Source organism: Vanellus vanellus (assembly GCF_965231255.1).
Source record: "Vanellus vanellus genome assembly, chromosome: 9".
Taxonomy (NCBI): Eukaryota; Metazoa; Chordata; class Aves; order Charadriiformes; family Charadriidae; genus Vanellus; species Vanellus vanellus.
This window is the reverse complement of record NC_138914.1, coordinates 6,352,493-6,368,960: the sequence shown is the minus strand read 5'-3', so window position 1 is coordinate 6,368,960 and position 16,468 is coordinate 6,352,493. Positions and strand designations below refer to the sequence as shown.

General features: G+C 48.5%; 1 protein-coding gene across 1 annotated transcript; it reads left to right on the top strand.

The window, feature by feature from the left end:
* Nucleotides 1-4,395: 4,395 nt before the first annotated feature.
* Nucleotides 4,396-12,961, top strand: PROK2 (prokineticin 2; the record flags this gene model as incomplete). Its single annotated transcript, XM_082487979.1, has 3 exons — nucleotides 4,396-4,500; nucleotides 8,473-8,598; nucleotides 12,011-12,961. The coding sequence occupies 3 exons, from the start codon at nucleotides 4,396-4,398 to the stop codon at nucleotides 12,134-12,136; spliced, it is 357 nt and encodes a 118-aa protein (XP_082344105.1). The 3' UTR covers nucleotides 12,137-12,961.
* Between the last annotated feature and the right edge of the window lie 3,507 nt (nucleotides 12,962-16,468).

Sequence of the window (16,468 nt, the reverse complement as noted above, 5' to 3'; positions counted from 1 at the left end):
GCATTACACAATTAGGCAAAGTGCGGTCTATGTGATCTGGGATCACACCGGTGGGTGCCCGGACTTGCTGAGCAGTTGACGCTTCAGATCCCAGATGGGTTTTACAGTCTCAGTGAGAGGTGCAGGTATGAAGCCTCTGTTTCCCAACCAGCCCGCTGCTGGTAACTTGTGAAGGCGTTGGCCAACTCCAGCCACATCAGAGAGAGAGCTAGAAAACTTGGACGTCATTTACAAAAATCTTTGCAACTTGCAAAAAACGCAAATGGTAATTGGGTAAATGCCGGAGACCCAAATTAATGCTAATACAAGCTTCTGCCTTCTGTACAATCTCCAAGACAGAGGACAAAAGATCAAGAAGGGTCTTGGGCTGGTCACCTGCGAAGAGGATGATTTGGGCCAGCCTTTGCTTTACTGACCGTTAATTACTGACATAGAGCAGAAATATTGGGTGAGAGAAGGACAGCATCCCAACCCAGGTTACAGCTTAGAAATTAAGATATTCTTGTATGAACTGTGTGTTCAGGTTATTCCAGACACTGAAGACAACTGATTTGAGGTCTTCCATACTTTGGGCGAACTTCCATACCTAGACTACAAATCTGTATAAGCATCCGACATAGATGAGTTCTTCCTCTACAAGAGTCAGCAAACTTGCACCACTTTACTGAATTCAGACCATTGTTCGATACATAGTGTGAAAGATTAAACAAATTAGATACTGTCATTATTAACAGAGTTTTTAGGACAAAAAGTTAATTCTCCTGTTTCATATTATATGCTTTTTCTCATTTCTTTTATGAGAAAATTGTCTTTTTAGATAGCTGATGTATTCACATTCTTAGTCTTCAAAAATCTGTAAACTCTGTAGTGCATTATCACTTGAATAGGCCAAATAATTATTTGAATGCCTACTCATAGACAGTTAGCTTTCAGTAAAATTGAGGCTTTGAGAAGAACCAGAGAGCTACCAACCGCACTGAAAGCCAAAAATAGCTTTTTCACTCCGGGTTCTTAAAGCAACTAAGGACTTTTGGGTGATTGTTAACGTACTGCGTCAGATCTAAAGTACCGTGATTAATTTGGAATGGTATTTCCCAATTCTGATATTAGAGGTTTTATGGTAGAAGATTGTGTTTAGTGGATTTGTGACGGTGATCTGAAAATGGGACTTCTTGGGTTCCCTCTTGGGGAGAAGCCTAACCCTACCCAAGCGTAGCCAAAGCTGTAACTCCACCAAAGCGTTGCCTACGGGTTGACCACGCTGGGTCCTACTGCTGGGTGCTTTCATATGGAAGGAAAAACGGTCTTAGGAGGTAGATTCGTGTACACTGGGATAGTATCGCAGATGTCAGTTGGAAAAATATCTAGGTGGAGGAATAGAGAAGATATCTGTATTAATTGCGATAATGTAAGAGAGAGGCTGGAAAGCTGCTTCTGCACTAGGCTGGGTTACACACCACGCTGTCACTCGTGTCCCTGAGTGCGCTCCGGGGCATTTTTGGTATTGTACCAGCAAAGACAGAAAGAAATACTAAGAGAAATGTCACATGTTTCAGAATGAATTGGTTTAGTAAAAATCCAATTATGCAATAAAATTTTAAAACTAAGAAAAGTAATATGAGGCTATCCTTCAAGGTGGATCAAAAGACTAAAAGGACTTCTGAAATTCTGGTGCGTTTGTGAGATGGGCAGTATGAAAATTTACGTTTAAGACACTTTGTGACTTTTCACTACTTTTGTAGCTGAGCAATTATCTAGGAGGCAGTGACACTACAATTCAGAGATTCACCTCCAAAACTAACTTTTTTTAAGAACGGCAATGATTTAACTGGATTTAATTTATTTTGCATTACAATTTTGTAATCACCTAGAGGCCATATAGATATGTAAGTTCTTTTCTAATAGCAAACCAGTTATAGTGCAAGTTGGTAGTAAGAATATTGGTGTTAGAGCGTATGTTAGTAAGTCTATAGCATACTCATCGTAATGTACAACACTGACCTTCAGGCTGATAACTGGCATCCTTTCATAAATGATACCTTTTATGTAAAATGGCTTTCACAAGAAATTACTAAGTCTACATATAACTACATAAAATTCTTACCTTCCTCCTTTTTATTTCCCCTCAGTTTTGTTTTTGAAGGACCGGGAGGTTTAGAGCTGAAAAGGATAATTTGTTTTTAAAAGTTCTGAGCAAGTGGGGATTGTGAAAATAATCATTCATCTTTTATATTCATTTTTAGTTTCTGAGATACAAATAAAAATTAAAACAAGCTAATCCCTTCATCTGGTTTAAACTGGCGACAGTTCAGGCCAGCCGCGTAGGTTTACAACAGCTAAGGATCCATCCCAGTTATTTTTCATACTTTCATGTCAAAATTGGCTTATCCCAATTTGCTTTTAAAGCATCCTTGGATTAAAACTCTATTTACTCAGCCTGTATTTGTCTTGAGCGCGCTTTTACGAAATAGCCATAAGCACCCAAAAAGGCCACATTTGTAATGAAAAAACCTCCAGACAGACTGACCCCCCCTCGAGGGAATGCCGCTAACGAATCGATTCGACAGCTCCTGGCCGGGACTGAACCAAGCCGGAGCGTGCCGAGACACTCGGTGCGTTACACGTTCTCCTTCGCCTGTGCTTAAACTCACCTCAGCCGAAGAATGAGACTGTTTGAGGACTCAGGGAAATGTGGGCTCAGCCCACAAAGGCTCAGCCTTCCTGTCTGGAAAAAAAGAGAATTTGAAAAGTCTGAGAAAACAGGGAGCTACGTGTGAGAACGGGACACACCGGAGGGGGCGGGCAGCACGGAGGCACTGGAGAGTGGGAGTGGGGACGGAGAGGCAGAAAAAGGGACAAAAAGGGAGTTAGGAGGGAGAGGAAAGGAAAAAGAAGTAAGTGTAAAGAGCTGGAAAATAAAAGGAAAATAGAATAGGGATGAAAAACAGTGAGAGAGAGGCAGGGAAGGAAACTCTGCACGTGTTTTACTGACTGTCGCGGGGCTCTGATGTCCTGCCACCACAGGGGACGGAGGTGCCCGAAGGTAGCACCATTAGTCGCTAAACCTTGGCTGGTGTTAAATTTAAGCAGTGTATATCTAAAAGAGGAGCTCACCAGTGTTAGGGCTGGAAGGAGCTAGTGGCGCACTACCTCTGAAACAGGAGTCCCTGCTCCCTCTGCTCCTTCTTCCCACCACCTTCCCTCCCAGATGTTTTGGGGGCAGCCAGCCCTGTGGAAGGAGAGAGCTCTTTTCCTCCCTGTGCCCCCGGATGCTGCAGGAGCCGGGGGGGCTCAGGCAGGGGCAGGGGCTGCCTGCAGCAGAGGGATAATGAATTCAAAGGGGTTTGAGGCTGCAGCGTGCCCTGATGCTCAGATCCACAAAGAGGTAAGGTGAAGAAGTACCACAAGCATTACTTTTTCACTCAGACGGGAGCACTTCTTGGGCTCGGTGCAATAAGCGGGAACCGGGGTTGATTCGATTCTTACAGGGCCTGTGGGGTAAATTTGCTTCGATGCTCCTCTGCCCCAGACGAGGTGAGGTGCAGCCTGCGTGTCCCCCCACCACAGCCATGCCCACAGCACTGCTGGGGCTCAGCAGAGAGCACAGACCGGGTTGGGGGCTGCAGGCAGTTCCCATTCGTAGAGGGGAGTGGGGGGAACATCGAGGCTGGGGGCTGTCAGGAGGACTGCTGGGGCTGCGGCAGACCAGGGAGTTTGAGGAGCACAAACGGAGGGGACATGGGCACTGGAGCTGAGACAGGCCTCCAGGTCGGCTCCAGTGGCTGTGGGCTGCCTCTGACCCACTGCGGGATGTGCTCTGGGATCCCCCCACCTCCACATTCTGCAGGATCCTTCTGGACCTGCTGCGTCCTGCCCATTACCTGGTGTGGGATGTTCCCCAGCCAGGCCTGGGATGTCGCCCTAGACCTGCTGAGGGATGTCCCCAACATGCTGTGGGATGTCTCCCTAGACCTGCTGAGGGATGTCCCCAACATGCTGTGGGATGTCCCCCCAGACCTGCTGAGGGATGTCCCCCTAGACCTGCTGAGGGATGCCCTCTACATTCGCGGGACGTCCCCTGGGCTGCCGCGGGATGTCCCATGGGACCTGCTGTGTGATGTCCCCCCCCACCGCTGCCTCCCAGCCGTCCGCCAGCAGCCTCCCCCGCCCTCCCCCCTCCGTAGCCGCGGAGGCCCGTCCCGCGGCCGCGCACCTGGGCGCGGTGGGGTGCGCGCAGCGGTCCGCGGCCGCGGCGCTGCCAGGGCGGGGGTGACTCACGCTGCCGCCGACGGCAGCCCCCGGCTTTATAACGGCTGGGGCGGCCGCCGCGCCCGGCTCCGCTGCGCCGCGCTGCGCCCGCGGGGAGCGCAGGGGCCGCGGCCGCGGGACGGCACCATGCGGAGCTTGCGCGGCGCTCCGCCGCCGCCGGTGCTGCTGCTGCTGCTGTCGCTGTCGCTGCTGCTACTGCTGGCCGCGGGGCACGGCGCCGTCATCACCGGGGTGAGCGCCGCCGCACGGCACCGCGCCGGCCGGACGGCACCGACGGCACCGACGGGACCCGCCGCGCCGGTGGCGGCAGCCGCAAGGCGGGCGGGGGCTCGGCGGGAAAGCGGGGGGCTGGAAGGGAGGGGGTGGGGGGGTCCGCCGGGGGGAGCGGGGACAGGACTTGGGGGTCTGTCTGCGGTGAGCGAGAGCGGGACGGGGGGGGGTGATGCCGGGATATAGGGGAGGTCTCTCTGCCGTGAGGGGTGACCGGAGAAGAGGGGGGTCTCTCTGCGGTGGGCAGTGCCGGGACTCGGGGGTCTGTCCGGGATGAGTGATGCCAGGGCAGAGGGGTCTCGCGTAGGGTGAGGGATGCCCGGAGCAGGGGGGGTGGAGGGGTGTCTCTCTGGGATAAGTGATAACCAGGACGGGGAAGGGAGGGCTGTGCCAGGGGATGAGACACGCCAGGGTTTGGGGGTCTGTCTGGGATGAGTGATACCAGGACAGAGGGGTCTCTCTAGAGTGAGGGATGCCCCCGGAGCTGGGGGTCTGCCTGGGATGAGTGATACCAGGACGTGGGGGTCTCTGTAGGGTGAGTGATGCCAGGGTATGGGGGGCGGTGTGTCTCTGCGGTGGGTGATACCAGGACTTGCGGGTCTCTGGAGTGAGGGATGCCACGGTGCAGGGTCTGTCCCTCTGGGGTGAGGGATGCCACGGTGCAGGGTCTGTCCCTCTGGGGTGAGGGATGCCATGGTGCGGGGTCTGTCCCTCTGGGGTGAGGGATGCCACGGTGCAGGGTCTGTCCCTCTGGGGTGAGGGATGCCACGGTGCAGGGTCTGTCCCTCTGGGGTGAGGGATGCCATGGTGCGGGGTCTGTCCCTCCGGGGTGAGGGATGCCTGGACTCGGCGGGGGGGGGGGTGTCTCCGGGCTGTGGTCCGGGAGAGTGCAGAGGCTCCCGCTGTTTCTCCAGGGCTGGAGGCTGTCCCCACCACGCAGCCCCCAGCCCCGGGTGTCCCCAAACCTGCCCTGGGAGGGCCAGGCTTGTGCCCGCTTGTGCACACCGAGTTCCTCCAGTGCTACCGCTTACAGAGCAGGCACCGGTATTGCAATCATCGCAAAACGCTGCGCTTTTTTTGCCCCCTTTTTTTTTTTTTTGAGTATGACTGCGCTGCTTTTTTTCTTCACTAGCCACCCATTGCAAATGGGTCCTCTGTTGTTGTTGTTGTTTTCAGGCTTGAGATTTACTTTGGTTGTGAAAACATTTTTTTTTTCCAAAGACGTTATTTAACCCAAAGCGTTGCATCACTCTTAAGTAAAATGATTTTTTTAGTGTTTGCTTTGGATTAATAACCCAGCACTTGCATTCCTTCAAGAGCTTACATGTCTTTTGTAACCATCAGAAGTTGTACTCTCAGCAGCGGATTACTCCGTGGCTGTCCGGGCTCCCCGTCCAGATTTCACCGAAGTCCATGAAACAGCTCGTAGGCATTTCTCTGGAGGTCAGACCAGTTCCCAGGACTGATTAATTTTCAGAGCAAAGAGTGTGAAGGAGTTTTTTAATATTTGAGAATTTCAGGTTCCTTTTAAGTAGAAATATGCCCAGCAATGGAGGACCAGTTTATATAGGTCTGTTATTCAAGTTGTGGCTATACCTTTAAAGCATAATTAACCCATTAAATAAAGTAATTGTGAAGCACTGAATAACAGATCAAGGACAAAGTGGATTCAAAAAGTAAAAATAGATTAGAACTAGAAAATGTTACTTTATTAACTACTGCAGTGCATTTCTGCTTAAACCACTTTGATGCATTTTTGGCTTCTGATGAACAGGCAAATCTCAGACAAGAGCTGACATAGGTGTTCCTGTCCCCATCCTCTGAGCCTGAAAGGTGCTTTTCCTTTGCAATTTAAGGACTTGATGCCAAACCTCGCTCACTTCAGTGGTAGTTCATGTGCTGACTTCAGTTGGCCTTGACCTTGCATTTCACCTGGGACTTTTTCCTCGAGCTGAATTTTCCACAAAACTGTGTTTAAATGGGGTGCTGAAGAGGAATGTTCTTCATGTTGTGTCCTGTGAATATTAGGAGTAGCACTATGAATTACACATTGGAGATAAGGTGTGGGCAGGAGCATTAGGGCTGAATATTTTCGAAACTTGTCATACATTTTTTGGAAAGGGAGCCTTAAAAGCTCTGCCAGATGTATATATGTGTGTGTGAGCTTTAAAAAGAAATTGTTCAACACAGTGTTTTACATCCCCTCGCTGGCTAGGATACACTCTGACCTTTTTTGCAGCTGAGTGGTACTTCACTCCAGGGCCCGTCCCACGGAGGTGGATGGGGTTTGAGATACAACTGGGCTAAAAAGGTGATCAGGAGCTGACTGGTGAGGAATAGCAGAGCCTGTGACTCCAGCTAAGCAGTGGATGCTGGCGTGCTGGCAGCAGCCAAAATCACTGGACCTGCAGTTTTTTTCTGACTAGGGCAAAATGAGACCATTAGAAGGCTATTTTGGGGCTTTTTTTTAAAGACAGGTTAGAAAGTATACCTTATCTACCTGGCAGGCTGTAGTGGTAGTTTTATAGCCATATGAGTCTTATAAGTAAATACTCTGTGTGTTTGGGCTCACCTGTAGTGTGAGAGCTGCCTGCTTCGTTAAATGTGTGTTTAGGAGGAGTGCTGGTCTATTTAATAGCTTGACACTAATGCAACAGCTTTTTCCTAAATTACTGGCTGATCTGTAAACACGTATTTTGATCTGGCTTCTGCTGGTTGAACTAGCATAATATTTACGCAGTAGAGTACAGTGTAATGGTACATGTTCTCATGTAAATCCCAAGGTGAGATCTGTAAGCTTTTTTTCCTCAAGTGAATGTTTGTTCCAATACCCAGTCTTCCCCAGAGCCGTTATCTTCTTTTAGGTACATTTTTTTACAAGTTGCCTGGTTATGTACTGCTGACCAGTGCCTTTGGCCTATCACTTCTGCTGTCAGACATTAGAAGAGTAGTGAGTTCATTAAGCTTACTTTTGGGGTGTAATCAGAACCTTTAACTAATGGAATTTCTCATCTGAGAAAGGAGACTGGTTTTTACGTTAAATTCATATAATAAAAAGTCTGATAAGGTTTTGGTTAAAAAGTAAGCAAAAGATGTGCAGTGACCTGTTTCCAAACCCAAACATGTCAATTGCTCTTCATGGTTTCTGGTTTTTGAAACATACCCGATAGTTTACATTTTGGTTTGTGCTTATCTAAGCTGTATTGGGTAAGTGGCTGAAATATTTTTCCTCCCCTTGCAGGGGGAACGCCACCGCAGTAGCATTTTCTTGGATGTGGAGACTTTACGCAAAGCTTTTTCTATTGCACATTTTAAGACCTCTTTTAGTTACATGTCATTCTAGATAACAACCACAGAATCCATATTTAAACTTCTATTTTAGCTACTTCCACTCGGGCTTCTCTAATAAAACTATCATGCAGTATTGCATTTGCAACACACACTCAACCATAGGATATGATGAGAAACTAGAAGGAATAGTTACTTAAAAGTCTTTGAATTAATGGATAATTCCTATATTGGCTTGTCCATAAGTCAGGATTCCTGCCTGTTTGGGGTGCTTGGTCCTTGCACCTGCCTGAGCTCACTCAGGCTCCGATCTGGGAAAGCAGAGTGGGACGTGCCACGGTCCATCAGCGCTCAGAAGGCGGGATTGGAAATCCCTGACAGTCCTGGATTTGGCCCTGAGCAGCTCCCTATGTGGTCGTGGCTTGAAACATCCTGGGCTCCACTCTGAAACGTGCCAGGAGCCTCTGTGTTCAGCTCCATGGGACCTACTAGTATTGCGAATCAGCCTTAAATCTTGTTATTCAGCCTTAATGAGCCATGATAACTTGTGGGGTGTCCGAGGCAGCTCCTGAGCACCTAAACTGTCCTATTTCGGGAATATATTTATTATTCATTTTGTTTGCCTCCTGCTGTATTGAACTGCAGGCCTGCGACCGAGACCAGCAGTGCGGAGGAGGGATGTGCTGTGCGGTGAGCCTGTGGATCCGCAGCCTGCGGATGTGCACGCCGATGGGAAATTTGGGAGAGGAGTGCCATCCTTTGAGTCACCGAGTGAGTACGTCACCGGGGCGGGGGGGGGGGGGGGGAGGGGGGGGTTGTGGGACCAGAGCTGGCAGGGCAGAAAGAAACAGGAATATACTGCGCTGTACGTCACATTGTATAAAAACTATCCGTAATGAAAAGGCAGAGAAACATCCCGTGCCTTCCAATACCCGGCCATTTGCATCTGTATGGAAATAGCACTGAAGGTACCTACGTAAGGAAATACATTACTGTCAGAATTATGCTGAAGGGAATCCGAGGATGAAAGTAATACACACTTTTCAGTTTGTTTTCTTGTTAGTTTGTTGTTGCTGTTTTGCTTCATTACACGATCCAAAACAGCCTCAGCGGTTCCCCAGCCCAACCCTGCCTCCGTGTGTGAGCAGGAGCGTAGCAAACCCCGCCGACCCCAGTGGAACTGGACAAGAGCCCATCACAAGCATAAAAACGTCCCCAGCCAGTGTTGGGGACACCCGGTGAATCACTGCGGGACAGTCCCCTGCCATCAAACAGCTGTGTCCAGTTGCGGTCCAGAGGCTGAGCGCCACTGGTGCCTTCAAAAGCCACTGAGAAAGTGTTGACACACACTTGTACTTGAGAAAACTCACCGCAGGCTCTCTTCACTCCTATTCTGCCTATTAATTTTGAATATATATGTATGTATACATACACACATATAATGCTAGTTACATATTGGTAGGTTACTGTATGATACACTATACTATTAATATAGTGATATTAACAAATAGGTTTATTTAAGGATATGTAATTATGGATATTATATGTATGAAAAAGGCTGTTTATTTATAAATAATACAGTCTGTATACAAAAGATGGAATGGGACGTTACCAAGGAGCTTGAGAACCTGGTGGCCTTCAGAGCCATCCTCAGGGAAGAGTATGCCCCAGAGTCATCACGCGTGAAAGATACCACAGCAATAAATTTAGATTATAAATGTGCAGCTAGCTACCTGCCTCTCTCACTCTCTCACCCAATGCCTGGCTTCTCAGCTCAGTATCTATGGTTTATTTTCTTGGTTTTAGGAAGTTCAAGGCTCTGTTCTATTACAGTTAAATTTTTCCATCTGCTGTGATATTGGGGACCAAATTCTCATTTTTGCTATCTAATGCAGCAGGTTTTTCTTGCAAGGGCTCTTTACATTAACAGGAGTTACAGGATAAAGGAAATTGTCTTTGAGGGTTTTTTATGAGCTTATTACTATTGGGCAATAACTTATGCTGTCTGATATATTTTAATCTAATTGCCTGCATAATTGCAATCAGAGAAGACACCTGTCCACCTCAGACTTACAGTCATAGTCCCTAGTGTTGATAAGCTTTATGAGGTTAATTTTAGATTAAGATTCCTCACCCCACTGCTCTTCATGACAAACACAAAGCAAATTGATTTACTGTAGTATGTGAAATCAGGTATTTCTAAGGATGGAGAGTTAGCTCAGTGGTTCCTCTCCCCTAAATATTTGGTTAGCGGGCAGCTGAGAGACCGATTGCCCTCAGCACCAAAACCTTTCATTTGCCTGCAGGTCAGGTACAAAGCAGGCACCACCATGGCCGTGCCACCGCCTGGAGATACCCTGGAGGAGGTGGCTGGCCGTTGGGTTTCCACCATCTGATTTCCTTCTCAGCAACTAGATGGCGTTGGCTTGATGCCTTTACCGATCTCCCTTGGCGCTGCAGAGGCAGGGTGTGCAGGCAGGGCCAGGCAGGGTGTGCAGGCAGGGCCAGGCAGGTGAGGGTTGGGGGGGTCAGCAGACAGAGGTGGCAGCACCGGAGGTGGCTTCGTCGCCACTGTGCACCTCGCACATAACCCCCAACATCTCTCCCAGGATCTCCCTTGTTTCCTTTGCACCTCCAAACTCCCATTGCCCCATTCTCATTAAAACCTGGTGCTGGGGACATGGCGTGGCAAAGCACGCATGGGCTCAGCCGGCATCACCGGCTCCAGGCACGTGGGCTCTGCCTGTGGAGGGACAAGCTGCCCACCACGGCCAAGCACCCGTCCTGCAGAGCTGTCACCCCCTGTCCCCAGCCCGGTGCGTTATTAAGCCACATCTTCAGCGTGGGAGTCCTGCTGAAAGGAACGTTTCCTTGCAGCGAATGTAACGTTTTGAATAAATCATTTGAGCTGTCAGAGGGCTGAGAGGTACCTCTGAGTCAGCCTCACCAGCCCGAGGAGCTCAGAGTTTAGGTTTTTTCTGCAGCGCTGTGTGTGGGCATCCGAGAGGTGTGATTCCCGCAGGGAGTCCCCGGCACCCGCGGTCGGTGGCACCTCTGCTCACGCCGGGGCAGAGGGGCCGTGGTGGATGGCACGGGGAAGCCCACAGCATCCCTCGCTCTGGGGCTGCTCTTGAGATGGTGCTGCACAGGGGGCTGGCACCGGCCCAGGGCACCACAGGCGGTGTGAGCCCTCCGCGCCCAGCGGGGTGTCACTGGGGTCGGGCAGGTCCTCGGCATGACACACGGGGGAACATGCGGGACATTCTCCCTTTGGCTTTCCTAAAGAGAAAAATTGCACACTGACACAAAGCAATCTCAGAATATTAAAATCGCAGGTTTGAAACGCCCAGAAATCAGGAAATGAGGGAATTAGGGCTGCCTGCCCAGCTGGCAGCGGCGGCTTTGTATGTCTGTGCTTCTCTCACTGCATCCCAACGGATGCTCAGCGCACGCTGCTGGTTGGCAGCACCACGGCTCCCGGCCGCGCTGTCCTGCTCGGCTCACGTACTGGCGGAGGCACGGCTCCTGTAAAAGACGGAGCTTGTAATCAAGTTGTTAGAGAGTGTCGGTGCATGTGCGCGTCGTGGTGCAATTAAATTTGTTTAATGCAGTCCGTGTGTGCGCTCCCTGCAACACAGCGTGGCTGGAGGAGGGTGGGGTGAAATGAGAAACCTCTGTCCCGTGGCCAGGGGATCCTGCCCAAAGGGAGGTCGGGCGAGATGGCCTCCAGAGATCCCTTCCAGCCTGAATTACCACGGGATCCTGCGGTTCCCGGGTCCGGCTACGCCGCTGACAGGCTGCTCTGCGCTGTAGGGCAATGCAGGGATCAGGGCAAGCAGGAACCCCTGCGCAGTAAACGCCAGGCAAAAGGCCAGTGTAGTTTCACAACAGATGCCTTTATGAAACGGGAGTAAATGCATAACATGTGTCAGAGATGTAGATTTACACAGCAACACGGACCATTTACATTTTGCTCTTAACTGGGGCTTGACTGGGAAAGGCAGTGGGGTTGGCTTTGCCATCTGCTCTCGGGCCCCTCTGCTGCAGCTCGTGGGGATGTCCCGCCGTGGAGGGAGGCGGGCAGCGCTCCCCGTATCCCTGCTGTTCATCCGAATCCATCCATCCTGAGCACTGTCGCCGCTGTGCTCCCTGTCCCTCATGTCTGTGCTCTTTTTTTCCCCAGGTTCCCTTCTCCGGGCGGCGGATGCACCACACCTGCCCGTGTCTCCCCAGCCTGGCCTGCGTACGGACTTCTCCCAGCAAATTCAAATGTTTACCAGACTTCAGAAAAGAAGATGTCTTTTTTTAGCAGGAGCTATTCTGCGCTAGAAAGAGCCGCTCGCTGTATTCTTTTTTTCTTGTTGTTGTGACGAACACGGTACTTGCCAGGGGAAACCCTTTCCCATATTTTCCTGCCTCACCAACATTAAAACTGAAGATGAGATACTGTGCTGTAGTGGCCAAAGTTTTCAGGAGGGAGTCATGGTGGCAGATGCTTTCATTTTGGGGTGAGCAAAATGAGATTTGTTAGGGTGACACTGCTTTCTGAGGGCAGGAGCTCAATGATTTCTGAACCATCTCGTGGTCTTCATGGTTCCAGCTTAGCCCCAGACTGAAAACATCTAAGATTATTGTTAATTTTGGAAAATTTTGGCCACGTTTTTACAGTTTGGATGCCCAAATCGAGCTGAGAGTTGAATAATTGCATAGTGTGAAGCATATGAGGATTGCCAAAAAACTGTATTTACATTACATTTCATATCTTTATTAATATAACTGTATTTGTAAGTTAGGCGCATCTCTAGGGTAAAAGTTTAACCAATAGAAGTAGTTTTTACACTTTTTAAAAAGTGGCAGGTGGAACCAAAGCATTTAAATATTTGAAGCATTAAAAGATTTTGTTATTTTAGTATTCTAAGATAGGAAGAAGTTGTTGTTACTTGACTTGGTGTAAAACTACCTGATCATCTCAAACTATGTATTAAGATGTAGTTTATATTAAAAAAGGAACCCTGAAGTTTATTGTAATGGGCTGCCTGACTTCTTGTATATGTATCAAATTTGCTGTGTAAAAATTCTGTATCAGAATAATGGCAGTATATGATTTGATTTATTTTAATATTATAACATTATTTTGTCATTGTGGTTTTCCATTTTTATTCAGTGTAATCTCTTATCACATACTCGATCCACCCAAGCTAGCGGAGCTCCTTACGGATTGCTTAGCAAAAGATTATATGCCTCTGGCTGCTTTTAGGGAAAAACTCGGCAGTTTACAAAGCATGAGCTTCTCAACCAAGCTGCAGCCTTAGACGATGGAGGTATTTTGCTGTAGCTAATACGAGAGGTTTTTCTTGGCACGTGCCTCAAAGGATCAACTTTAACCAGGCAAATGTATTATTTGTGGGTTTTCTATGAAATACCGCGCAACTTCATATTTACTTGTCAGTCCCTGGAGTTGGAATTCCAATAGTTTGTGTGAGTTTCACACGTTTCTTGCTCTCAGACGTGCAAACATGTGCTGGAACTGGAAAAGTGAAGTCATTCATCGTTCAACAAGCAGTGCTTTGCTGCTGCTGCTGCTGCTGCTGCTGAGGGGTTTGAGAGAAGTTAGCACACTTGTATTAAAGCAAACACCTGCATTAGAGAAGACGAGAAATGTCCCAGCGAATTTACCAGGTACCTTCCACTGGGCTCCACAGCCTCCCTGAGGAGACAGAAAGGAACAACTGGATCTGCTATTTGGCCGCATCCTTGTGGATCTCGCACATGTTAGAAGACTAAGTGAGATAGGACTGCATCCTCCCGACTCTGAACAGCCCAACCCCAGGGCTCCTGCTCCACAGCCTATATATTTTGCTTCACCCTTTGCAGTGGCGATACAACAGCCATGCAAGTGGCAACAGACTCGGGTCCTGCCTGGAGAAAAAAAAAAAAAAAAAAAGGAAGTCTGAGGGGCCACCAAATGGTCATTTTATGTGTGGTTTGCATTAATGTGATCAGGTGCAAAGAGCCTGTATTAGATCTGAAGTCTTGGAGGGGCTCACCGCTATCCCGAAGGGCTGGATTGTGCTGGTGAAAGACCAGCTCATTCCCATGCTAATGCAGTGACCTGTGAGCACTGCAGAAATTCCCACAACCTGGATTTAAAGAAAAGCCCCAAACCTGATCTTAGCACTGTCACTTCATAGTGGGGCTCCCCGAACACCCCGTGCACCCACACAGTGTGAGTCTGCAGAGGAGGAACGCACTGGGAGCCTGGGGGCTGCTCTTCTGTCTATGTCTATCAGTATAAAATTAGCTTAATGACATAGACTTCAATTTACACTCAAAGGGAAAATCAAGAAGGAAAATAGAAGCAGCCTAAATGCGTACGTGTTCCATCTCTTGCTCCGTTCGTTTTTACCAAAGCACATTGTCGTGGTGCTCAAAACGATGAACCACAGCACGAAACACCAGCCCTGCTTCCCATCTCCCACCGGCATAAATCACCAGTGACTCCACTGAAGGTGGTAATCCTGGTTTATATCATTGTGAGTGGACAGTTATATCCGGTGACTGCCTTAGACCTGCCAAACTGAACTCCTTGGAGAGTTTATCAGACAAAAGCAGAGCAACTTTGTAGTTATAATTTGTGCCAATTAACTTGTGGGATTAGGCATTTATCTGGGTAATGAGAACAGCCCCAAGTACATGAGTTCAAAGTTCACACCGTCTACAGGAGATGGAAGCACTCGTGTCCTGCAGATGCTCCCGGAGAGGGCATTAGGAAGGTGCTCCTTTGAGAGAGACGTTATCCTGCACTTGTCCTCGAGGGGCTTCTCCGCAACTTGCCTGCTGCAGCCGCTCTGCCTGCCGCCGGAGCGCAGTTGCCGGCGTAGAAGAGCTAAAGGCAAAACTTCACTGTCCTACATCCCGGCTGTATTCACTCGGCAATCATTATTACCACGATTCCCCTTTTAGTAATTTAATTCTCATTAATTGATGCTCACAATGGAGGTTAGTTGATTTGAGAGATCATTTGGGAAGGAAGATTAAGCTTTCACATCCCAATTCTTTCCTAAACTCTGTCCTAATCAATTATCTTTTCTGCCACCCCAGGGGAGATTTCCTAACCCGAGCACACCTGCAAAGCGCCTTTAATTTCTTTCTGCAGTGGAAGGGGGGTGGGGGGAAGCCCTTTACCTTTGCTTTATGGTGATAATAGGTAGACCCGTGACCACAAGAAGTAGTTCAAAGCATAAACGGCCAGCCATGCCCCTCCGCTTTTCCCTTGAGGCAGCTTTTGATTTGGGCACAGCCAGCTGGACTCAGCGTGAATGCTGGAAAAGGTGGCAGCCCTGGAAACACCTTTGTGAAAGGAGAGGTCTCGGTCACTCCAGTACACGTAGCTTGTTAAGAGAGAGCCTGGTTTAAACACTTCCCTTTCTTCACTCCACTTAGGAGATCTGTGCCAACATTGGTTTAATTTTATTAATATTGAATTAATATTATTAATTATTAATAGAAACTTGCGCATTAATGTTTAATATTATATTAATATTGGTATTACAGATATGCTGTAGAATAATGATGATATCACACCAAACCGGAGGAGTTTCCGTGTTTATTACCAGAATTTGGGTTAGCAGAGAGCCACTTCAGGAAAGGGCACCATCACATCTAATGAGCTGCTGCCTTAATTTGATTACATGCTTATTAGGAAAGGTGAAACAAGGTGTTTTGGGTTTGCGGGCGCCCAGCTGGCCGGGCAAGCACACACCTGTAAGGCCGGGGGGCTGGAGGGAAAGCTCTGCCGCTGAGCTGGAGAAAACCCAGCTGCAGGTCAGCCTCATCTGCAACCTCCTGCCCATAATTCCCCCCTGGGAAATTTTGTCACTTTGGGGAAAAAAAGAAAAAAAAAAAAATGTTACAAAGTCTTTGAGTGAGAGGGTGACACAAAATAGATTGTCCTGGTTGTGTGGGAAGTGGGACTCAGCTCTGCATGAGTGCTTACCTGGGAGACAGGTCACCCTAACCCCAACCTTGGTTTTATAGCAGGAGTAGCTGAAGTGAGGGCAATTTAAGCTCAGCTGAGGATTGGCTTGGTGGTTGGCAGCACAGTATGGAGTACTATGGGACCTTCTAAGGTAAGAAAGAGGATTATGATTGGTTGTACTCTTTGTAGGAGAGCTAGAGACTTTAGACTTATTATCCTAAAACTGTAGCGTGTCATGAATCTTAGAGCGTACCTTGTTGAGGAGTACTTTGCTATTTGCTTCATCAGCCTAATGCACTGTAACGATGTATAACAGCAAGTATAGCCACGGACTGAGGTCTTCACTGATGACTCCCCCGCCCCAGTAGCTCTCTTATTTGTTGTTACTGTGCAGATGGATATTCAAAAGAAACAGAAGGTGCTAGGAATCTCTTGATTTAAACAAGATGTCTCAGGAATTTGATCTTGACAATGTGCAGCATGTTTTCCAGAAGGAATTAGAAAATTGCAGGAAGAGAAAAGACTGTGCAAATACAAGGGGATTTTGATAATAGCAAAATCAATGTGCCTGTCTCTATGACGTATATATAGAGTGCCAACCCAGCGGGGGTACGGCTGTTAGACTAATCAATAATTCTGAGCACAGGAATGGAGATGAGTTTA